General features: G+C 46.2%; 1 protein-coding gene and 1 pseudogene across 3 annotated transcripts in view; one reads left to right on the plus strand and one right to left on the minus strand.

Annotated features, from left to right (window-relative positions):
• Positions 1-841: 841 nt before the first annotated feature.
• The window catches only part of LOC144112720 (uncharacterized), a 31,737-nt gene continuing 7,868 nt past the window's right edge, over positions 842-24,710 (minus strand). The window contains exons 5-10 of one of the 3 annotated variants that reach the window (XM_077645554.1): positions 21,213-21,402; positions 20,415-20,575; positions 18,438-18,576; positions 15,350-15,615; positions 1,550-1,745; positions 842-975 (exon numbers count right to left, since the gene is read on the minus strand). In XM_077645554.1, the coding sequence (XP_077501680.1) occupies positions 15,493-15,615; positions 18,438-18,576; positions 20,415-20,575; positions 21,213-21,365 (576 nt within the window). In that variant the 5' untranslated portion in view covers positions 21,366-21,402 and the 3' untranslated portion in view covers positions 842-975; positions 1,550-1,745; positions 15,350-15,492. The other 2 variants (XM_077645555.1, XM_077645553.1) reach the window with 2 other exon arrangements.
• On the plus strand, positions 8,880-11,312 carry LOC144132560 (uncharacterized; annotated as a pseudogene).

A 24,710-nucleotide genomic window follows, 5' to 3' on the forward strand; every position in this document is an offset into this window, starting at 1 on the left:
CAACTCTTCCTCCATCGGGAGCTCATTTCGACTCATTATGGTTGCCACATCAATGCCGGTTGCCCAAAATTTGGTCAGGCTGGTTTCGATATCTGAGGGATATTTTCGATGTTACCAGCGCACCAGGGCAGCGGCCAAGGTCAGATACGTCAGGTTAATGGTGCAGAGCAGCTTTAACTAAGGTGCATGCGCAAAACAGCAACTGTTGGTTAAAGAGAAGCAACAAGAAGAGTGTGTATGCAGTCTATCTCGACTATCCAGGCACTGCACAGCACAGCGTATTTTGTATCGATGAACTCGGTGCACCACACGAGGTGCAAGAGATGAAAACTATATTCTTTATTGGTGCCGGAACCTAATGCCACCAAATGCTGATCAGGCACCGGTGAACCACAAAGGGTCGCCATGACCAGCACAATGTCACCGTGCTGCGCACCAGTGCTGCCACTAATTGCACAATGGTGTGGGAAGCAGTGAAAAGTACAATATTAGACATCGCGCTACTTAATGTAGCCTTGCGCTCTAAAATAAGCGGTATGACATTGTGTTACTATAGCAGAACTCAGGTGTTACCAAGTCTGGGTGACGGCAAACTTGGCAGTTCCCACATAGCACGTCTTTGAATTAACTGAGCCAGAGCAAGATGCTGGCTCAAATTATTTGGTAGAACTTACATTACAATCTAATGAACCTTAGAAACGTTTTTAATTATCCTGGATCTCGAATCAGCCGACGCTGACTTATCGAGGTTTCAATGTATACTTCTGTGCCTGTGTGGCATGGTTACACAGCAAAGAGAACCACGAAAGCAAGGAAGTTTTGGGCAGCTCAGCAGATCTTGCATACCTTTCGCAGTGCTCCGCTGACAGCTGAGTGCTGAACAGAAGGTGGGGTGTCAAGGGCCAAGTCGACCAAGGTGTCCAGAAGCATGGCCTGGTTTTCTTCGGGCAGCTTCTTCACCAAATCCTTGCTGACCTGCACATTGTGGAATGCAGAAGTCTCACTGCGTGCAGAAGCACTTAACAAACTAGTCGTTTTTTATATAAGAGTAGCAATCAGGGATACCTAATCATTTTAACCTCTCAGAACTCCATACTCCAAAAGATGCTAATAAACCCTTGTTTCTTGGCTTAGATTTCTTTGTGCCTAAGATGCATGCAAAAAAGGGCACGTAGATGCATGACCCGTCAAAAAGAACATACTGGCTAGCTGCCGAATGCTAGAACCTGCTGTGAGTACTTGTAGGCACGCATGAATTTATAGGTGCTCCTGCTGTGGAGCACTTAAGAGTATGAACAGTCCTCAAAACGAAATATGTAAAAGAAAGGGGCAGAAACATGCATAGATTCAGGTGCTCAGGGAACCTAAAAAAGCACTCCAAGGAACCAAAAGGTTCTGCAGGAACCATTCTAAGGAGCCATGCTGCAGGCTCGTGTCTTCTGACAAAAATAAAGAACCCACAAGCGCAAAAAAAAAAAAAACCTGCTCAAAGATGAGCAGGTGTTTAGCAATAGGCAAGATTCAATGCTTGAAGCACCACGGTGGCTACCAATGCAGCGCCTTTTCCAGCACCTCCACTGCTCCCTCCGCATCGGCCAGCCGGGTTACCCGGGGGTGTTGTACTTGGCACAGCAGGCCCTCAGCAGTAGCGCCTGACTGGAGGGCAGCGGTGTCGCAAGTGCGACGTCACGGTCTTCTGGACCAAGGGTTGTCGAGCTCAACTTCACAGCTGCTTACAAGGCAGCCTGGAATTTATTTATTTATTTATTTACTCAAATACCCTCAGGGCCCGAAGGCATTAAAGAGGGGAGTAGGAAGGACATACAGTGGGTCCGATACAGTGCAGCAGAAAAGCAAGATAGAAGAAATGAAAACGCGGCGAAAAATGAACAAAACATAACACAAAATAAGGCAAGAGAAGGCAAAGGGGAAAAAACAGCAATTCCCAAAAAAAAAGATCATTTCCGGCCGACAGCAAAAAGACAACGAAAACGAACGCAAAACAAAACTGACTAAAACCTACAAATAAAGATTACATAGGGCAGTCTTAAAAGAACTTGGATTAGAAATATCGACAATGTGCCTGGGAAGGTGGTTCCAACTGTCAGAAGTTTCAGGGACAAAAGAAGAAAAAGCGTGTTTAGTATGGAATGACGGAACACCTACTTTGCGAAGATGATCAATGCGGCCTGAGATATATGTAGGGGTAGTTAGTAGCCAGCTCTTAAGGAAGGGTTTTGTAGTAATAGATCTTATGAAATAGGCATGAGCGTGAAATTTTTCTGCGGAGTGAAAGAGCTGGCAATGATAAAGTAGTTTTCATAGCAGTAACACTGGAGATATGGTGATACAGTTAAAACTCGATTTAACGAAGTTGAGGGGAGCCGTGAATTATTTCGTTAAATCGAGAACTTCGTTAAATTGAATGAGGCATTTCTTGGGCACATAATTCAGTACATTCGATTACAGTAAAACCTCGTTAAAATGTACCCGCTTAAACAGTACTTTCATTTTAAAAGTAGTAAAGTCAAGTCCCCGACTGAGCACCCATTGAACATAATGCATCCGCATAAACCGTACCAGCTTATCGCGGTCGTATCGGTTAGCACGTACCATTTTCACTTTTCGTCGCACTCGCGCGTGACGAATTCACGCCGGTAGCACCGACCCAAAGGACGGTTCGGCTAGCGGCGCAACAATCTTCCCTAAATACCGCCGACGGGACGGCAAGCCACACAGCTAATGACAAATTGGCGCCAAAGTTGGTAATCATACAACTAGCGCAATCTTTGGGGGTCCGTATGGTCATCGTCATGACCCCCCGCGCTACTTTCGAGTGGGTAGCGCCAACACCACGACCGGCGCCGCTAGCGCGTATGAAAAGAAACAACAAAAATTCTTACTCGACAAGAAAGGCCCGAGGGGACTACAAATTTATTTTCCGCCAAAGAACTCGGTGATCTTTGCCTGCGTGCGCTTTGTGAGCAACGGCCGCACCGATTTCTCGTAGGTCTGAAGTGCGTCCAGCGCGTCTTCCGTCCCCTCGTGTGCGCCGGCAAAATGTCGCAGCAGATCGAGAGCATCCATCACCTGACCTGGTGTCGGCACGGGAGCTTCGGCACCTGCAGGGTCGTCGGCAGCGTCTTCAGCTGTCACTCCCTCCACGCTTCCTACAAGCCGCAACATATCGGCATCAGTCAAAACTTCCGTTGTGACTGCGTTTGCGTCGGCGTTCACGTAGTCTGAGAAACTTATGCCTGTGGGCACTTCATCCACTGAGCGAAGGTGTTCCCAGGCATCTTCATCCTCGTGCACGAGCTCGCGCAGTCCGGACCAGCTTCGGCAGTTTCAGGGCCTAGTGTACCGAAACCGGCAGTCCTGAAGCCGTTGACAATTATCGACGGCCTCAATGCTCTCCACACACCACGTCCGCGGTCACGATAGCAAGGCTAGACTGATGGAGGCCTAACAAGCTGAGCTTGACAAAGACGTGCGTTCAAAGGCACGGGGAAATCCGCACAAGAGCGAACACAGAGCACAACACACAAACACACACACAAAAAAAACACGCGAACTGCAACAGCGCCATCTATGAAATGTGGCACTTTTTTACTGCTGGCGCCATCTCGTGAGCGCGACTCAAAATTAAAACTCGTTTTGCGCCGCGCAGTTTGAAAAAAGCGACGGGATGAAGATGCTCCGCGCTGTTACCGCTGACTCGCAATCAATAAATTTTGGGGTGCTGTCTACAAAATAGACCAAAAATTAACACTTTTTCACCTTTATTTCTCGAAAAAAGGTTCGTTAAATCGGGACAGATCACGGAATCGGTTTCGTTAGTTCGGGTTAGTCAAAGCATTGAACCCTATGGGCGTCTGAGGGGGAATTAGGATACCTTCGTTAAATCGAGATTTTCGTTAAATCGGGTTTCGTTAAATCGAGTTTTGACTGTAATTGGAAAGTATGAAACGTGACACACGGTTTTGAACAGATTCGATTTCAGTAGCTAATGATGACAGGTCAGGGTCCCAGATAGATGCTGCATATTCCAATTTAGGCCGAACAAGTGTTTTATATAGGAGCAATTTTATTGAAGTAGAAGAAAGGGAGAAGTTTCTGCGCAGGTACCCCAACATGCGGTTAGCATTGTTAGCAATAAATTTCACGTGCAGATTCCAAGAAAGATTAGAAGTTATGTGCACACCAAGGTACTTATACGACGGCACAGTTTCAAGAGGGATATTATTAAGGTCGTAAGTGGCTATTCCAGTGTTACATCGAGAAAGATGCAAATGTTTACACTTATTATTGTTAAGTTCCATGTGCCATAATTTGCACCATTCTGAAACTTGGTTGAAGGACAGAAGTGTCAGAGTCACTGTTAATTTCACGGTAAATAACGCAATCGTCGGCAAAAAGATATACGGAAGAAGCAATGTTGTTAGGCAAGTCATTAATATAAATGAGAAAAAATAGGGGCCCTAGGACAGAACCCTGGGGAACGCATGAGCCCACTGGAGAGTAACGAGAGTTGGATTTATTAGCAGTCACGTATTGAGAACGATTAGTTAGGAAAGACTGAAGCCACGAGACGATGTTAGGGTCGAGATTGAGATTATTTAATTTGAAAAGTAGCAATTGGTGAGAGACTTTGTCAAAGGCTTTGGAGAAATCAAAGAATACAGTCGCCGACCGATTTTTTAGACTCAAAGGGACCCGAAAAATGGTCCGAATAATCGAACAGTCCGAAAAATCCGTGAAGTAAATCACTTTATTGAGATGAAATCGCCTTAAAAATGTCACTGATTTTACCTTGCGGAAAATTTCTCTTGCTGGCAACGATTTGCGCCAAGGTTGTGCTTTCACTGTACATGCTAGGCAGCAAGGTCACCGCATTTAGTTGGAATACTTCCCACGCTTCTTTGACTGACCTGGCGGGACCATGTTGTCCACAACCCGAGTGTGCACCACACCGCTCGTTAAAGGGACACTGAGGAGAACTCTATCATTTTTTTTTTGTTAGCAAAATCTGATACTTCGGCATTTCATGGCTTTGTTGCCGCTTGTCCGGGCGCGAAAGATGCATTTATTTCAAAGATATTTGGATTCGGAGTTGAGAAAGTTTTTCCCGCCGCTCTGATTCAAACTCGAGAACTCTTATGACGACATGGAGAACTCTTATGACGTCACAGAACGGAGTGACGTGATACGTGACGTAAACGCAGACTCCGTGATTTCTGACAGCTAGCGGTGCGGTGCGCAACCTTCCTTTGCCAGCCTCAGAGATTCGTCGCTTCCATGAAGTAAGGAAAATTCCTCCAAGGTGGCGCCTCTTGTCCTAGGAAGTCATCACGCTTGTACTTGCGAGATTGGCCTGTGGCGGCGACACCTGTATTTTGGTTCTTGCTATTTTCTACATTACAAGAGCTTTGTTTTCAGTAAGAGTGGCGTTTTTGTGATTAGGAGCTGCTATTCTATCGATACAAGCCAACTTCAATTTCTCCTCAGTGTCCCTTTAAACACACGCAAAGATAAGGCACTTTTCTTTCAAAGCTGCGGAACCGCCGGACGCAATCACAAAACGGCGAACAGATGTAACTTCGTGAAGACTGAGCGCCACTCGGTCAACGCGGTCAGAGAAACCCAATTGACGAAACGGCGAATGGCGAACGCATGAGTCCCACCGCGGTGGATCAGTGCTTAGGGCGCTCGGCTACTGATCCGGAGTACCCGGGTTGGAACCCGACCGCAGTGGCCGTGTTTCGATGGAGGTGAAACGCAAAGGCGCCCGTCTGCTGTGTGATGTCAGTGCACATTAAAGATCCCCAGATGGTCGAAATTATTCCGGAGCGCTCCATTACGGCACCTCTTTCTTCCTTTCTTCTCTCAGTCCCTCCTTTATGCCTTCCCGCTAAGATGTGAGATAGCTCCGGCACAATTTCCTTCCCCTCAACAACCAATTTTCAACATATGGGACAAGCGATAACTGCCCGCGACGACGTCGGCGACAAAAGCAAGTTGACAGCGATGACAATCCGGCTGCCACCTCGAAGTGTCAGAGATCGCAGGGACCTCTATTGGCAACAATGAGGTAGCGAATGTGTGTCAAGCCAAGCCAACCTCAGCATAAATCCACCTCAACCCAAGATGGCACCTTTTGCGCCGGCGAAAAAGCCGATAAGATGGCCGATTTTGGCCCGCAGGCAACTGAAATTAGTCCGAAAAATCGAACTTTCGGACTTTTGAAGTCCGAAATGTCCGTCGCAAATATGTATGCGCTTCTATGGGGCAACTGACGGTCCGAAATATCCAACAAGTCCGAATTATTGGAGTCCGAATTACCTGTCGGCTACTGCATACAGTCAGCTATGGAACCCCGGTCAAGAATGAAATGAAGATCCTGTGTAAAGCATAGAAGTTGCGTCTCACATGCGAATAATTTACAAAACCCGTGTTGGCAATGACTGAAAAAAAGAATTTGACTCAAGAAAATTGGCAAGGTGAGAGCAAATGACATGTTCCATGATCTTACAAGAGATGCTAAGAAGTGAAATGGGTCGATAATTATTACGAGTTTGTTTGACACCAGCCTTGTGCACGGAAACCACCTTGCCCACCTTCCAGTCGCTAGGAGTACAGCCAGACACAAGAGATTGTTGAAAGAGTTCAGCAAGAATAATAGCACTGTACACTTTGGTATTTTTCATAATTTTCGAGTTTATGCTATCCACTCCGCATGATGATGACGTCTTAAGCTGATCAATTATTTTTTCGATGCCAACAGAATCTATTATAATGGGGTTCATAGACAAGAAGTCGTGGGGTGGGTAAAGAGGAATTGTGGTAATTAAATCGTTAGGAAAAGAAGCTGTAAACACATCATTAAGAACATCAGCACACATTTCACTGGGAATTACTTGATCGTCTAAAGTTTTAAGATTAATTGTAAATCGATCAGTTTTCTTAACCACGTCCCAAAATTGTTTGGGATTATTTAATAGCATCGACGGGAGAGTATGACTAAAAAATGACTATTTAGCTAGTTTTAGTGCTGACTTATATTCAGATGCAGCGGAGTGATAAGCATCCAACCAGAGCACAGAATTGGACAGTTTGGCGGAACAAAACAGACGTTTCTTTTTGTTTGACAGCCTTTTCAGTGAAGAACTAAACCAGGGCAAACATTTGTTAGTTAATTAAAAAGGTTCCATTTAATTTCGTTTGGACACTCGTGAAAAGACGGTAAGTACACATCGATAAAACCAGCGAGTTCACGATTTATGGCCCTAAAGTTGGCATTTTTGTATTCACGGATGGATGTATTTAGAATCGTTATTTTGGCGTGGTGACACGACGTTCAATGAAAAATGAAGCATACAATGATCACTTAAGCCCGGCAAACAAGATATTAGAGAAACAAGATCAGGCAACATGGTAAGAATAAGGTCTAACAAGTTCGACGATGAAGATGTAATGCGGGTAGGCTTAGTAACAAGTTGGGAGAGATTAAAGTCGGCACATAAGCGCAAAACACCATCGCACTCCGTAGAAAAAGGGTCGGCATAAGAACGTACATTGGACCAAATAATAGTTGGAAATTTGAAGTCTCCAACCAAAAGAATAGGAACATTTGGAAAGCGAACGGTAATCGTGCAAACAGTGTCATGAAGTTCTTCAATGAAAGTGGCAATGTACGAGGGAGGGCGATAGCAAACGCCCAAAATCAATTTTTTCACGCGCGTGCGCAGTTCAACCCAAAGAAGTTCTAATCTAGTAACAACATGAACAGGAGAAGAAAAAAGTGTGTCAGCAACAGCTAACAAAACACCACCACCGTTTCTGTCGCCCCTGTCATACCGATAAGTGGTAAAATGTTTGTGGCAATGGAATATTTCCGAGCTATCAACTTTAGCTGAAAGCCACGTTTCAGTAAAGCAAACGATGTCGGCATCACATGCGTCGATAGTCGCACAAAGCTCATCACGTTTAGGCAGAACACTACTAATAATAGTACTATACAGAAATGATAATGAGCGATTGGACAGTGACGGGTGCCCACTACGCCTCGCGCATCGTTAATCTGCGGGCGATTCGGATGAAAGGCATCCAACACCGTGAACTTCAGAAACCCTGTCGTTAAGCTGATCGTAACAGTAACACCTACCGTTCATGTAAAGCTTATTATAGCGCAGTTTGAATTTAGACTTTTGAGCGATACCAAATTCAACGAGTTTTTTCCACGCCTGCCGAGTCATGAGAGAATAATCTTCACCTACACTAATGTCATTATCTTTCAGTTTAGAACTTCAGAAGAAAATTTTTTGCCTTGTTTTAAAAGATGAGAACTTCGCAATAGCTGGCCTGCTTTTCTCTTCAGAAAAAGCTCCAAGTCTATGACCCCGTTCAATCGATAGTTCCGACGGTGGCAAATTCAAGGCTGATGAAAGTACATTCACTAGTTTTTTTTCAGTCTCATCCCAGGACTCAAAATTGGCATCAGAAAGGCCATAAAACAGAAGATTATCAAGGCACTGCTTATGTTCAAGTTCCGCCTGATTAGCCCTCAGTTTCGAATTTTCACTAGCTACGCTATCAGCAATACATCGTAATCGTTGGCACTCCTTCTGCAAAGATCCACTGGTAGCAGGTTTGCCTTCAACCACAGTTAGCCTACTATAAATATCAGATAAACGATTCTGAATTGCCTCCTGACTTCTCTTGATTTCATTGACAGTACTGATTAAGGGGGGACATGGCTCTTTGGCACCGAAAATCGGCCCAAAAATCAGATTTTCAATCTTTTCATTTTCGTGTTCCTTGTACCATTCCGCATCTGTATACAAATTTTCATCATTATACCCCACGTAATTAAGAAGTTATAGCAATTTAAAAATGCAGTACCACACCCACTGCCCTTTAAATTGTGGACAAACGACCCCCAATTTCGATCGCCCGGCGCATCGAAACTACGTGCTCTACAGCGGCCATTTTGGTCTCGTTCGAAAGCGCGGGCTTTCGGCTTATTTTTTCTTGCGAGCAGCAACCCTGTACATGCCGCCTTCGCCAAAAAAACGAAAGAAAAAATAAATAGCGGCGCGCGCTGCTATTGGCCGGTTTAGGCACGTGATCAAAATTGCGTCGTCTGGTTGGTTCCAGCAAGCTAGCCATGGAAAACGGACGCCTGGCGACGCCATTTTGTCTTTTTGCCGACCACGCTAGTGCAATGCGAGAAACATGCCAGGAGGCGCGAAGAAGTACCGCTCTGTGCACAAGTTCGGGCGAAAGCGTGCAAAAGGAAAAAAAAACGTGTTAATGACGCGACATTGTTGAATACTGTGCAACAAGCAAGCGCCAGTGGTACGGGATTGCGTGACGGCCACGTTGTGGACGGCGACGCTTCTCCGTCTCCGCTGGATAACGGCGGTGTTCTTGGTGCCGATTGTAGTCGCGTACGAATTGACACCGCGCCTGTCACTAACAGTGACATAACTCAAGCGAGTGCCCGTGAGCAGTCTACACTTGATCGACTGGAATCAATGCCGGCGACGGCACGAAAGACCGCGCTGTTCGCCGATGCAAGTGGTGCGTCCGCAGGATCAGACGCAGACGGAAAAGCCTCCTATGCAATAATTGACCTCAGCGTTGCAAACGTCCTCTTGGATGCCATGCGGTGCAAAACGTGTCACGGATGTGTGCGGTTGATTACCAGCGATCAGAGCTATGGCCTCGCCGTGAAACTGATCGTGCTATGTGACAACTGTGGTGAGATTGCGGCCGAGTGGAACTTGCGGAGGGTTGACGATGAGAAAAAGTGCAATCCTTTCGAGCTCAATATTCTTGCTAGTCAAGCAATGCTGTCCACCGGTAACGCCCAGACAGCAATGAACGATATCTTTTCGGCGATGGGATTGTCGCGGTGTGGCATGCACAACAAGACGTTTCAACGGCACTTGAAAAACACACTGCAACCTGCTGCTACTCAAGCAGCCGCGGCAGCTATGGCACAGGCCGCGCAGGCAGTGGCGAAGGTATATGACGACTTGTGTTTTGGACACAGGGGGAACATTGCCATGTGTTATGACGGCACATGGATGACGCGCGGGCACTCGTCACATATAGGCGTCGGTGCCGTAGTGGAACTCTTCACTGGTTATGTGCTCGATTATGTGCTGCTGTCAAACTTTTGTCTGGGCTGCGAAACTGGCCCACAGCTAAACACTGACGGCTATGAACTCTGGAGATCGCGCTACGAGTGCCAAAAGAACACCAACTGCAAGGCTAGCCAAATGGAGGTAGAGGCAGGCAAAATTCTATTTGAGGGGTCTCTACAGCGCCACAACAGGCGCTACACAACGATGTTATGCGATGGGGACAGTCGCACGTTTAATGCCCTTCAAGATGCTAAAATCTATGGCTACATTGAAGTAGTCAAGGAGGATTGCATAAACCATGTGCACAAGCGTATGGGAGCAGCTTTGCGCAACCTCTTGCAGAGGCACAAGGGTGCAGGAAAACAAAGTCTTGGTGGCAGAGGAAGGCTCACAGCTGATCTAGTTGACAAGCTAGCTATATATTATGGCCAAGCGCTAAGGTCAAATGTAGGTAATGTGGATGCCATGAGCGCCGTGATGGCAACATATTACCACATCACGTCTACTGATGACTGCCCCAATCACACTTTGTGTCTCACTGGTGAGCAGTCTTGGTGCCGCCACAATGCTTCAAAAGCAAAAGAGGAGCCCGAACCGAAGCATAAGTACAGTCTGCCAAGCGATGTGGCTGAAGCTCTTTTGCCTGTGTACAGTCGCTTATCAGAGAAGAGCCTGCTGCAGAGGTGCATTCGGGGGAAGACCCAGAATTCAAACGAGAGCTTCCACTCGACCATCTGGACCTTGATCCACAAAGAGCGGCATTCGTCACTGTTTGCTGTGTAAGCAGCCACAGCAGAAGCTGTGCTGCGCTTCAATGCCGGCTGCAAGCATACAACAACAGCAATTCTGCAAGAATGCAACGCGAACGTGCCAGCAACTGTCTCCAGGAGAGCTGAAGAAAAGGACTTGCGCCGTAACGCGTGTTCTGCGAAGAAGCGGGCGGCTTCGCTTGGCTTTGCTAAAGCGGAAAAAAAGAAGCGCCGCGACAGCATGCACCCTGACTATGCTCCTGGTGCATTTTGAAAGCATGCAAAGGTCCTTGGGGTTTTCTTTCGTGATTAAATATGCTGTGAGGCTTGAGTGCTTCTCACAATCCCCCAATTTTGGTGGTGTTGCATTTTTGAAAGATTAATATCTCCGGTCTTGTTCTTGCTATTGCTATAATTTTTTTTTTTTTGCTAGAAAGAGAACCTAGTGAGTCACATGACACCAAGGTAAATGCAATGACCACAAGAACAAATTTATTGAGAAGGTTATCTGTCTAGGGTACCTAAATGGACCTTTCCTTTCAAAAGTTTCCTATTGCATAACTTAGGCTGAAATTGGCATAAGCCACTAATTTTTGCTTTAGTTCACTTTCCACTAGTTTCTGATCATGTTGACATATCAATCATTGGCATAATTTACATGTAGATACTGTGAGATGTTTTTTCTCGTTTTCTCAAAACTGCAATTTTCAGGGTTCTGCAATTTTGGAGGAGCGATATCTCTTAAACTATTTGTGCTACAGTGCATTAAGACTAAAATATGTTCAGTTATTACAAGGCAACATTTACAAAATTAATTATCAATCTTGGGTGCCAACCGGGGCTTTTTGTCACTAAGGTTTTACTAGGTGTAACTTTGGCTGAAATTCTTCTAGCACATTAATTCTTGTCTTGTTGCACTCTATGATCCTTCTAGATCACTCTGGCAGGTCTATTCTCATCATGCCATAGAGTATTTAGTAATTAGCCCACCTCCAAATGAGCAACATGAATTAGGTGGAATTTTGAAAACTATTTCGTCTACAAGAAAACTAATCAGATATTTGAAATCAGCATGCAAAACTACACAAATGGTGCAAGCTTCAACCAGATCCACCTATAAATAAGGAAAAAAAGTTCTAAGAGGGGTGTGGGACACGGGTCTTTGGGACCAAAAAATGACCAAAAAGTCGAATTTTCGAAAATGGCATTTTCGGAATCTACAACTATTAATCTCCAGTTTCACAAATTTTTGTCTCCCAGAAATCAATATTTTTGCCGTATTACGAAATGTAAATCACCGCGTCACCCGATTTTGTGCATGAGCAGACGATAAAAACGGTGCATTTTCTACTCCGCGGAACGCTCGTCTCAGCGCGCCGATCGCAGCCATCTTGGTCTCGTTTGAAAGAAGACTCTCTACGCTTCAATTTCCCGCCGCTTGTGCTTGCATGCCCTGAATGGCCGCGGAGAAAAAGAAGCACAAACAACAGAAAAAGCGCGAGGTCCGATTCGCTGATATGAGCACGTGACTGAAACGAGCCCTCCCATTGGCGGATTCTCGCATGCTTCGTCTGCTAGGCTTGCTGCTGGTCGCTGGCAGATGCGTCCCTGGCGCCATTTTGTTGAAAGAAGCGAGACCGAAGCACAACGATGTCGCCGATTAAATTCCACTCGCGGCACAAGTTCGGTCAGAGGAAAAGAAATAAGCGAGTCAACAACCTTCCTTCACGTCCTGCATCATCGGAAAGCACCGATAATGCGCAAGAGCCAGCGGCCGGTGAAGCGGCGTCAGCGGACGTCGAAGTAAGCCTAACGAGCTCGGCGACAGCTACGCACAGCGGCCGCATACGCTGCGACACCAGGATGCTACAGCGTTCGGAATTGCTCGAAATCGAAGCGAAAGCTAAAGAAAAGCTACAAGCTCTCGATTCGACTTCAGCAACGCAGAGGAAACAGGATTTCATCGGCAACTGCGACGATCGCCCGCTTCGAGACGCCAACGGCAGTGTACACGATACTGCGTTCACTGTTGTGAATCTGGAATCTTTCACCGAACTGCTGAGTGCCGTCAAGTGCAAGGTGTGTGGCGGAAACGTGGACGTTTCTAAAGGTGATCGTGAATACGGTTTAGCCGTGAGGCTCGCTCTCTTGTGCGTGAACTGCGGCGAGATTTCATCTGCGTGGAGTTCGCCGCGCGCTCAAGGGAGCCAAAAAATAAGTCCATTTACTGTTAATATTCTTGCTGCACGGGCAATGCAAAGTAAGGGAAATCGGCAAACCGCACTGAACGATGTCTTTGCAGTAATGAATATCTCCCATAGAGGGCTTCACAGTAAAACCTGGCAAGGTTACATGAAAAACAAGCTGACGCCCGCGACAACACGCGCAGCCGAAAAAGTGATGATGGACAGCGCCCGTTCCGTTCGCGAGCTCTACACAGAGTTGCACTTGGACAACCCTGGAAATATCGCTGTCTCGTTCGACGGTTCGTGGATGACCCGGGGTCATTCATCGCACATCGGTGTGGCCGCAGTGATTGAGCTGTTCACTGGACTTGTACTAGACTATGTTGTGTTCAGCAACTTCTGTGCGGGGTGCAAGCGCGGGCCTACGGAAAGTGACCCATCGTATGAGGCATGGAAGAGCAGCCACAGGTGTCAGAAAAACACGGAAAAAAAATCTGGCGAGATGGAAGTGCAGGCTGCACTTGTCATGTTTCAAAGGTCATTAGAGAAACATGGCCTTCGATACACGACAGTTTTGTGTGATGGAGATAGCCGCACATTTCTGGCACTGCAGGAGGCTGATGTGTATGGTTTTATAAAAGTGCAGAAAGAGGACTGCACAAACCATGTGCAAAAGCGCATGGGCACGGCCCTGCGCAATGTGATTGCTAAGCACAAAGGCGAGGGAACAGAGAGCCTCAGTGGCAAAGGCAAGCTCACGGGCGACCTTGTGAACAAGTTGACTGCATACTACAGCTGGGCTCTGAAGTCTCACACCGGAGATGTCGAAACAATGCAGCAGGCAGTGATGGCCACGTATCACCACGTTACATCAAATGATAATGTGTCAAATCACAGCCTGTGCCCAATGGGCCCAAGCTCATGGTGCCGCCAAAATGCTGCCGCAGCAAAGGGAGAGCCCACTCCGAAGCACAGATATAGCTTGCCATTGCATGTGTGCAAGGCACTATTGCCAATATATCAGCGCTTGGCAGACCGAAAGCTGCTGGAGCGTTGCCAGCGAGGAAAAACTCAAAACAGCAACGAGAGTTTGCACTCGCTAATATGGTCACTGGCACCAAAGGAGCGCCATGCATCATTATTTGCGGTTCAAGCCGCTGTTGCAGAGGCTGTTGTCCGTTTCAATGCAGGCAGTCTTCAAGCGTCTTCCCAAATACTCAGCGAGCTGGACATTAACCTTGGCCTAAGTAACAGGAAGAGGATGGCTGAGAAGGATAGGCGACGAACAACCGAGTCTATGCGCAAACGGGCCTCTTCTGCAAGTGTGCAACGGGCACTGCAAAAGCGGCACTCTACCCACAAGCAGCAGTCAGACTACATGCCTGGTGCTTATTAGCCCCCAGGAAATATAAATATGCAGATATCATCATGAATATTCAATAAATTGTGGCCCATTTGGGTTTTTCTCATTTTTCTCAATTTGCAAATTCTTGCCACCCGGCTGTTTTGGGACAGTGATATCTCTGCATCTAGAGCAGATAGAGATGTAATTTTTTTTGCTAAAGGAAGCTTAAGGTGCAGGGGTTGCAATGTTCAAGACGGAATTCCCCTATCAGGCTTCAAAAATTAATGATTTTGCAAACTTTTGAATGCTTGACAAGCACATTTTGAACGTTGATGTTCAAATTTTCATTAAATTACACACATAGATAAAATGGAAAAACTGCCTTGAACATTGCATTCTCTATTCATTAGGCTATGTAGCCATGTTTAAAAAATTAATTTTTGCAGAGCCATTTTCATTGTGAGGTTCTAATTAATGACTAATTAATGTGATGTAACTTGGGTAATAACTAGCTTAGAAAAAAAAGAAAGGCATATTTGAAATCAGCACAAAAAACTGGGCAATATAGTTAAATTTCATTATTATTGGCATAGAAATAATGAAAATAGCTTTAAGACCAGTGTCCCCCCTTAAGTAGACTTGGTCTTTCTCCATTTTGTTGGTTCGAATATTCATATCCTGTAGCAACCCAAGCATATCACTTAGCTGCCTCTGCTGTGCATCGTCGTCATCTCCTGCATCGTGGAAACCGGTATTCCATCGCGGTCCTGGGTTTTCTTCCACATCACCAGACAGCAGAAACTGCTCTTTAACAACAACGCAGTCACATAGCAAAGACAAAAGTATTCCCGGGCGTGGGAGCAGCAACAAGCAGGCATTGTCCGATTTACTTGCGTAAAGACAAGAGTCATGACTGACCTGGGCAAAGAAACGGACGAAATTGAAGAGCCGCATCACGTAGCCGCACCACTGAACAGTTCCGGGACACGCCAGCAGTTCTTATCGATGAGGAGTGTTGATGACATAGTTGATCCGGATGCCTTGATCCACGAGGAGGCGGTCTAGCAGGGTTGCCAGTGATGGTCAAAGTCTTCACCGTGAAAGCTGGCGAAACTTGTTGGCGAGTCGTTGCATTCCCGTGCTTCCGAAGTGTACAAGGCGCCAAGCTGGAGACATGAAGTAACCTGGGCAAAGAAACGGACGAAATTGAAGAGCCGCATCACGTAGCTGCTCCCACGCCCACTGAGGGTGGCAGGGTGGCAGTCAGTCATGCACCTATGAAGCAAACAGTGAAAGGAGGCAGGTGCTTCTGGCAAGAAGAATGTGATGCACCCTACCCCAAAGCAGGGCCACTGTCACTTGTGATGTAGCAGTGCCATACTCTACTTGAACACAGGGACCCCGTGATCAGTACCTTGCGCACTTCAATTCAATTTTATTTACCTTGGAACATACACATTTACAAAAGTGGGCAACAAAAGCATCTGGACCCTTAGCCAGTTGCTAGTTTGGGTCCATGCAATGAGTGCACAAAATAGCATACCTGGGCACTAGTAACAAATAATTGTAAAACTTACTTGTTAGATCAGCAAGCCTGGTCCCATTTATATAATCACTCTCCTTTTTGTGTCTTCAGGCAGTAAGCACTCATAAAGAAAAAAATACAATGTTTGTTCATATGCTCCATAAGCATAGCTTGTTGAAAGTCCACTCTCCAATGTCATGGGAATGCAAGGAAGATGATGAAGACCATGCAGCCAAGCCACATTTCATCACCATCACTGGTCGCCTCCGCACGAGACTCAAGCTTAGGCTGCTGGCATACGGCGGTGGTTCCTGCCTACACTACCTTAACTGCTTTGTGCGCTAGTCTATTCTCCCCCGTCAATAAGTCCCCTCTTCAGAAGTTGCAGCCCGTCAAAAAAAGTCCATTTAGCGGGAAAAGAAGACTAGTAGCCATCTTGACTACAAGCAATACAGATGTACACAAACACACAGTTGCTCAATGACAATCTCACTGTGTCTGTACCATACATATGCTACACCCACTTCAGGCATGCTCAAAACAGACCAAAGTATCCACTTATGATTTTCTTATACTGAACATTAAACTCTTTTTCCACTAGGTTAATAAACTGCCAAGTAAAGGTAGACAATGCTGCTTTCTGAATAGTTCCTGAACTGCATTTGCCATTTAACTCAATTTACGCAGCCCTTCAACATTTCCAAGTATTTGAAGCTTCAATACCTTTCAAAATTAAAAATATCTCTGTTCATCCCACCTTGTAGCCAAATGCTGCGGCATTTAAAGCATCTTGCAGCTGTCACGTCTATTAAAAGAGTATAGACAACGCATTTTGGTGGCATGTTGTGTTCTTCGCAGTGATGTGTAGGACATTACTATAGATGGCTCACCACGTGGTATTTCCGTTCCGCAGCTAAATAACTTATAATATAATTTTCCTCCCATGCTCCCTTGGTTTGAGTTTCGGCAGCTCTGTGATGTCAGTTTCGCATGCGTAAGGCATAAAAAAAATGCAAGATAACTGCTGCTGCTTCATGCGTTGTCATTCCAGCTCTTGAGGTGGACTGGCTTTAACGTATTGAATTAAAATGATGAAGCAGTGATTACATCGCATTTTTTGTGATGCCTTGTGTGAACTGAAACTGCAAGTTGGCATCATTCAGCCACTGAAAGTGAAACTAAAACAGCATGAGAGAGAAATGAGATTTTAAATTATTCAGCAGTTGTAGGTGAATGCCATGTGGTACTCCACGTATACTAATGCCTGGCGCATCATTAGAAAGAAGAAAACACACATCCAAAAATTAGCTGTCTATACAGCTTTAATTAACTAAATTAACCAACACAAGGAAGCAAGTCATTTGTTCTGACCACCAAAATGAACCAAAGGCAACCTGCACCCACATCTTGTAAGCAGCAACCAATGCCACTATCAGTAGTGGTGCGAATGGCGAAAGCTTTTACAGCGAGCTTTGTAGCAGAAAAAATGTCAATACAAAGCAGCTTCCCAGTGTTTTGCAACAACCTAAAGCTGAGAAATAAAATAAAAATGCTAAATTATACCTTTAATGTGAATGTATCTATTCACCACAAGCACAGATACCAGAGTGCCTCACTTCTGCTGAAGTATACTGTGTAATGTCAGCACCAGCTAAGGAATCTCCAGGTAGTCAAAATTTATCCGGAGTTCTACACTGCAGTGCTTCTCAGTGCTCGGGTGGAGCTTCAGGACATTACCTACTCTCACCAGGCCAGAAATATGCTAAACAGGCAGCTCAGGCACACAGATAAAAATTGACAAAAAAATTTGATACCGAGCTTTGCCTGCACATTCTAAATGTTCAAAGACTGTGACACTTCCAAGTGGCATTTACTGCACCTTGCTGCATACAATTGATTTGTACAGTTAAACTGCAAAAGGGGGCATGCCATTTGCTTTGACTGGCGATATGAATGGAAGGCAACTCACACCTATGTCTTGTAAACTACTATCTGAACCTTTATCTCAACGCAACCAATGAAAACTACTTTTGAGACAAGGAAGTAACGCAATGAGCAACTCAACCAATCTCAAAAGAAAGCTGTCAAAGCAAAGCTCTCTTACTTTCCATTCTGAAATACTTTGCTACACAAAAGACATTACATCAGCCTTAACACACGTGGCACAACCAAAAGCCCTCGAAGCAAAATAGGTAAAAAAACCAACACTGCAGTGATGGCCTTGACCATCTGCTTAGTACGGAGGAGGTGCAGGGTTCGATACCCAGTGCCACTACCCATCAGTTTTCTAGCAGATACAAGTTTCTCCTTGGCCTGGTGCTCAGCTTTCTCTGGGGTGAAATCTTAGGGAAAAAAAAACCTAGTCTTTGACTCCCACATCGTGCAGACCAAAAACATGACAGCCACTGTGCACCTTTGTCGCAGTGGCTTTCTGCCACCGAAATCAAAGCCCCCCGTCGTCATCATCAATAGTCCACACACCTTGGAGTCAACGTGCGTCACCAGTTGGAGTATGCCATTCTGCATCGCCACAGGAACCTGAGGGTGGTTCAAAAGCACCAGGAGTGTATTCTGCTTCTTCAGGCCATGACTCCATGTGACTATCAGCTCCAGCAGCTCCCTGCATGCAGGCACGACACAGAGCAAGGCTTTTCAGACACTTCATCAACAGCTACTGTTCATAAATGATGGCCAATTTTTCAAGCAGCTCCAGTCGGGGACTGCGGAACACTGTGCTGTCCTGGCACTAATCGACGCCTTGCTCGTTTGACATATATACTTGTGTAAGGGCTGTGTTAGTGCAAGGGCCGCAACCACGGCTTGGCAGCCAATAATTTAGAAAGAAATAAAGTCAGCCAAAAGAATTCCACTTCACGTATGTGTCATTTAAACACATGGTGCATTCCACCCGGAGCCAACAGATGGTGAAACCTGCCTACGACACTCTGTACAACCAGTGTGATCATGCTGATGACGTGTTGTTTCGTCAGACTGCCTCACTTTCTACTTGTGAGCAGGGTGTTACACCAAAAAAGGCAGAACGTTATTGGTATTATCTCCAGCAGCACAAAAGTCGGAACAGGGTGCTCCCATGCTAGTGCCGTACTTCCCTGCACTGCCCGCCTGGCTCAGACGCTAGCGGTTGGGCATGCTTCGCATAGAAGTCGCAGCAAAGATGCTTTGAAACTAGTCGCCGTTTATCATAAAAGGCATAACCATGCTACCAGTTAAGCACAACACAATACTCTGACATTAAAATGAAGGTACCACTGACGTTTTTCATGCCTTTGCCAGTGAAGCGATCAGAAAAGCGACCCAGGTAAGGCCAGCTCCCACCAATGGCTTCAGATCGCACAAGCTAAGCATTGTATCGAACCTTTGGCCAAACCATCATTACTCTCAGTAAGGTACTATGGCCCAACAGTTGTATGCACATACCTCTGCCAAAGAAGGGAAGGAAACTTTGGCCAAAAAAGTGGCCTACCAGCATCTTATTTTAGGTGGCTCGTGCTGGCTATCAAGTAATATAGCATGTCACTGTGCACTGTACCGTCCATACCTTTAATTAATGCACTATGTACTTAAAAGATTCATCACAGAAGTGCTAATACGTCATAAAAAAACGTGCCACCCCATAAACAGGGCACGGGTTCCATGTAATGGCTGCACACCGTCAAAATCGCAAAGATAAAGAGCAGTCCTTACACGAATGCCCACGGTACTTTTTACCTTTTTTAGTTTCTTTTCATTCTGGCACCTTCTTTGAATTTCAGTTTGATCATACTTCAGCACAATGCACCTGCAGGGACCCTAAAGACAAGCATTGTAACAAGCTACTGTATAAGAAACTTGTGTAAGGGCCGAACTTTTTATTTAAATTTGGGAGTGAATTTTGTAGATGCGGCTCATACACGAATTAAAAAAAAAGTACAGCCACATTTTTTTTCTCAATTATATAGTTCAGAACAGAGGGTGTGGTCCATACATGGGTGCAGCCCTTACATGAGATTATAAGGTATATATTTGTGGATCATCATTCTAAGAAATTTGTCACTCTACATAGGAACAATCGTCCACAGACCAGAAAAAGAAATTCACATCAAAGGCAAGTGCCAAATTAGGAAAAAAAAACAACAAATGCTATTTCACAAAAATGTGCTGGTTAAACTGTCCCTTCCAATAAAAACATTTCCCCAACTTCATCAATTTAACTCAACTTGGGGTAGGCATGATGCTTACGTAGCATTGCTCCTCATAAAAATAAAATGAAAAGAACACGTTGTGAAGGCAATGTCCCTTTACTAGCTGCAATTTAATGTAAAAAATTCTACCAAATTCTTGTCGGGTAATGAAGCAAGCAACCAATTACTTGTTTGGGGTGGCGAGCACCACCTCTGACCTCCCCTTGTTGTCATCACTGAACCTGAAACACCAGCATTCGGGTTAGCAAGCACGTACTCCGTGTCAGCGGCCACTTCTGCAGCATGCTGGTCGATCTCCTTGAAAAGAAGATGGGGCCTACTGCACCCCTTGTGAGACGAGTTCAATGCCACCTGTGCAGGCTGACAGACAGCTCTCGGATCCCTTGTACTGGCGACAGTAGTGACAGCACGATGGCACTGCACATGCGGACAAAAAAACAGAGTTGTAACTCTCGCTAGTGGTGCTCGTAGTCTACTATATTCGGCTGCCATTCTGTGCTAGATAAGGTCACATGGTGTGGGAACGCAGGATGGCATCAAACATTTTTAGCTTCAAAAATCGAAAAAAAGAGTAAATAAATGAAGAAGAAGCAATAGTGACCTACACACGCAGAGAATAAGCCTCTGCATTCTGTGTTCTCCATACCTATCCACAATTCTTGATTATATTTTATTTCAGCAGAGTTGACTACCAATGTCTTCCTTTTTTGCAGAATATTTCTGCCAGACTTCTTGTGCACCATACAATGCACTGCTTCTGACACCCTCACTATGTAACTTCTTGCAAAAATACCGATCAATGACTTTCGCTGTTTGGCCCTGCGCATCACGGGAGTTAAAAGGTGTGCACTGCAACCAGCCACCACTTTTTCATTTCTCTGTAAACATTTTACTGTGCACAACATTCTTTTTTTCAGTCACAAACCGCCTAGATTACAAGAAGCTCCTCCAACCACCGAGTGTATCCCTTAAGCACTCCCATGATTCCCGTCCCTTTTCACAATTCAAATATGCTTCCTTTATTTTTCTTTGCTGTACAGGCCACCATACCCACCAAGATTCTGTTCGGCCAAGATCCACTTGATGTCCTCGGCTGTCTGCAGCAGCTGGGCCGAAACAGCGAGAGCCAGAGACTGAAGCTTCTCCTTTGGAAGGGAGAGTGACGCCCCCTGGCGACCGCTGCTGGCGACGGCACAACAGCTGGCATCCAGGTGCAACAGCCACAGGCCACCCAGGAAGTGCACCTGGGGAAAACAGGAAATTGAAACAGAACAACGGGCTTAGCCAGAAATGGCAGAGGAGTGCTAATATGTTCTCTGTTCAAGCAAACGGAAGTCAAATATAATGACAAACTAAATGACTCAGTTCAGCATTTAGAGATATAGTATATCTGCTTTCAACTCAGAACAATCACGAATGCCAGCGTGGCCTTTAAGCAACATACCTGTTTCTTTGTTCAATTATTCATTTAAAGTAAACATTTACATATGTATTCTTTTTCACCATGAGTGGTGAACCCAGTTGTGCTTACGGCACAAAATGCCCTACCCCCCATTTGCAAAAAAAAAACAGATAGAGGGAGAAAATAAAAGGCATCAGAATGACCTAATTGCATCATATTACAAGGAGCATTGCCAACACTGAAACAGCAAAACTCTCGGTTCAACGAACTACAGTCAACTCCTCTTGAAACAAACTCAGTTGGGATGAATTCTCAGATGAGGTGAACAATGTGTGATCATTTGGTTGGTTTCCCATAGGATTCAATGCAAAAGAAATCCGCATAAGACGAACTATTGTGCATGTCCTTCAGTTAAATAAAAAATAGTTTCACAGCAACTGTGAACCACAGCGATTCTGGTTTGGTTTATGGCGGTTTAACGTCCAAAAGTGACTCAGGCTATGAGAGACGCCGTAGTGAAGGGCTGCGGAAATTTCAACCACCTGGGGTTCTTTAACGCGCACTGACATCGCACAGCACACGGGCGTCTAGAATTTCGCCTCCATCGAAATTCGACCGCCGGGGCCGGTATTGAACCCGCGTCTTCCGGGACAGCAGCCGAGCGCCATAACCACTCAGCCACCGCAGCGGACACACAGCGATTCTGCACAACAGTACTTACAGAATGTCCGCGCAAAACCTCCTAGGAGCGGAAAAAAAAAAAAATGTTTCCACGCCAAAAAGCGCAACTCTACAAAGTAGCTTCTGTGCAGTACCTTCACTCCTGGCTGAGCACGGCGCAGAGATCTGATACGGCCAGAGCTCGGCATCGCACAAGCCACATGACGCAAGCTGCCCTCCTGCTGACTAAAAGGCGTGTAGGTACGAAGTGGAGCTGCTCATTGATTCAGGGCTGAAACAGTTGAGAGGTGAATTTTTCAACTGATACGGAGCCGCAACACACATTATCAAGGTGCTGAGGCGGCCAAATACTATCGGCATCACCGGGGCATTGCCTGAGCCAGACGGAAAGGCATGTGGTGCAGCTGCTCATAAAATTAGCTGTACAACTAGGGAAGGATTGAGATGTCAGACACATGTGCATGCCTAATCATGCAGTTGTGCTTTTGATTGCTCAGAGCTAGGGGGAAAGCAAAAACAAAAAAGGACAAAATATCAGTCGCTGCGGAAGAGAGAGGAAGAGATGCCGCAAAAATAAAACTAGACTGGTGCCGTTTTCAAGTACAATTATCAGAGCTTATTTCATGCCCTCACTCATCTGCTCACTTGATCCCACAATAAATGTTGCATGTGTAACGGGGGCTTAGGTTAATGCTGAGGCGGCGGCGACCGAGTCTCTCATCTGTTCAGGTCAGCAGGCGCTCGGTCTGAGCGATGGCAGTGCGGCTACCTCTTCTTGTTGTTGTTGTTGTTGTTAGCCTATCAAAAGATGGCACATACCCACACTGGGGGATCGGCCAAGAATCTGCTTCTTTTCCTCAGTAAATATAGGATGATGCCCTTCTTCTTCTTCACAATGGCCCCGGGGAGAAAAGGTGCCATCCTGGCGACTCAGGGTGGCGACAACACAACCGGGTCATAGCATGGCTTCAGTCGTTGGACATGCCCAGTCTCGCAAACACGTCGGCGAAGATCGGAAGACGGTGTGAGGGGCTCAATAAGGTAGTTCACGGAGGATGTGCACTCCAGGACGTGGTAGGGGCCATGGTATTGTGAAAGAAGTTTCTTTGATAGGCCGGGATCAGTGGAAGGAATCCACAGCCAGACAAGTGAACCAGGTGGGAAATCCGGATCAAGCTGACCGTCGTCATGGCGGTGTTTCTGGCACCCCCGAGTGTCTGCCGTGAGCGACCGTGCAATCTGGCGGCAGTCTTCGGCGTGCTGGGCAGCTTCAGAAATAGTTGTACACACAGATGAGGCAGGGCGGTATGGAAGAACTGTGTCGACGCGAGCGGATGGATGTCGGCCGTAGAGCAGAAAAAATGGGGAGAAACCGGTAGTGGACTGAGTAGCAGTGTTGTAGGCGTACGTAATATAGAGTAGAACGAGGTCCCAGTTCGTGTGGTTGGCAGCAACGTACATCACCAGCATGTCGCTCAGAGTGCGATTAAATCGTTCAGTTAGACCGTTTGTTTGCGGATGGTAGGCTGTACAAGTCCGATGAATGATATTGCACTCGGCGAGTAGAGCTTTAACGACATCAGACAAGAATACGCGTCCTCTGTCACTGAGGAGTTCACGAGGAGCACCGTGGCGAAGTATAAAGCGCTGCAAAATGAATCACGCCACTTCACAAGCTGTAGCAGCTGGGAGCGCGGCGGTTTCTGCATACCGGATCAGGTGGTCAATGGCAACAATGACCCAGCGGTTGCCAGCAGCGGTGCATGGCAGAGGGCCGTATATATAGATGCCAACACAGTCGAAGGGGCGAGGAGGACACTGCAGTGGCTGCAACTGTCCAGCAGAGTGATGAGGCAGTTGTTTACAGCGTAAGGCTATAGAGATAAGGTTGAAACTTTCCAAGGGCCCAGACAATGGCCAAGCTCTCTTATTCCGACACAAAGTAGTTGGATTCAGATTTCGTGAGGGTGCGGCTGGCGTAAGCAACCACATATTCCTCAAATCCAGACTTGCGTTGGGCGAGCACAGCCCCGAGGCCAATGCCACTGGCATCCGTGTGTACTTCACTTGGGGCTTGCAGGTCGAAGTGACGCAAGATAGGTGGTGCCGTGAGGAGACTGCGCAAGGTGTTTTAGGCATCGTCGCAGGCAGGCGACCAACTCGAAAAATCCACATTGCTGCCGAGAAGCTGAGTTAAAGGGGCAGCAATGGCCGCAAAGTTGCGAATAAATTGTCGAAAATAGGAACAGAGGCCTAGGAAGCTGCGCAGTTCCTTAATGCAAGTAGGTTTTGGAAACGCAGTCACAGCACGAAGTTTGGCGGTGTCGGGGCGGGCGCCCGCTTTTGACACAACGTGGCCTAAAATTGTCAGCTCACGAGCAGCAAATCAACACTTTCTTAAGTTCAGTTGAAGGCCAGCGTCCGTAAGGCATGTTAAGACGTGCTTCAGCCGGGATAGATGAGTGGCAA

Source organism: Amblyomma americanum, chromosome 1 (genome assembly GCF_052857255.1).
Source record: "Amblyomma americanum isolate KBUSLIRL-KWMA chromosome 1, ASM5285725v1, whole genome shotgun sequence".
Lineage (NCBI taxonomy): Eukaryota > Metazoa > Arthropoda > Arachnida > Ixodida > Ixodidae > Amblyomma > Amblyomma americanum.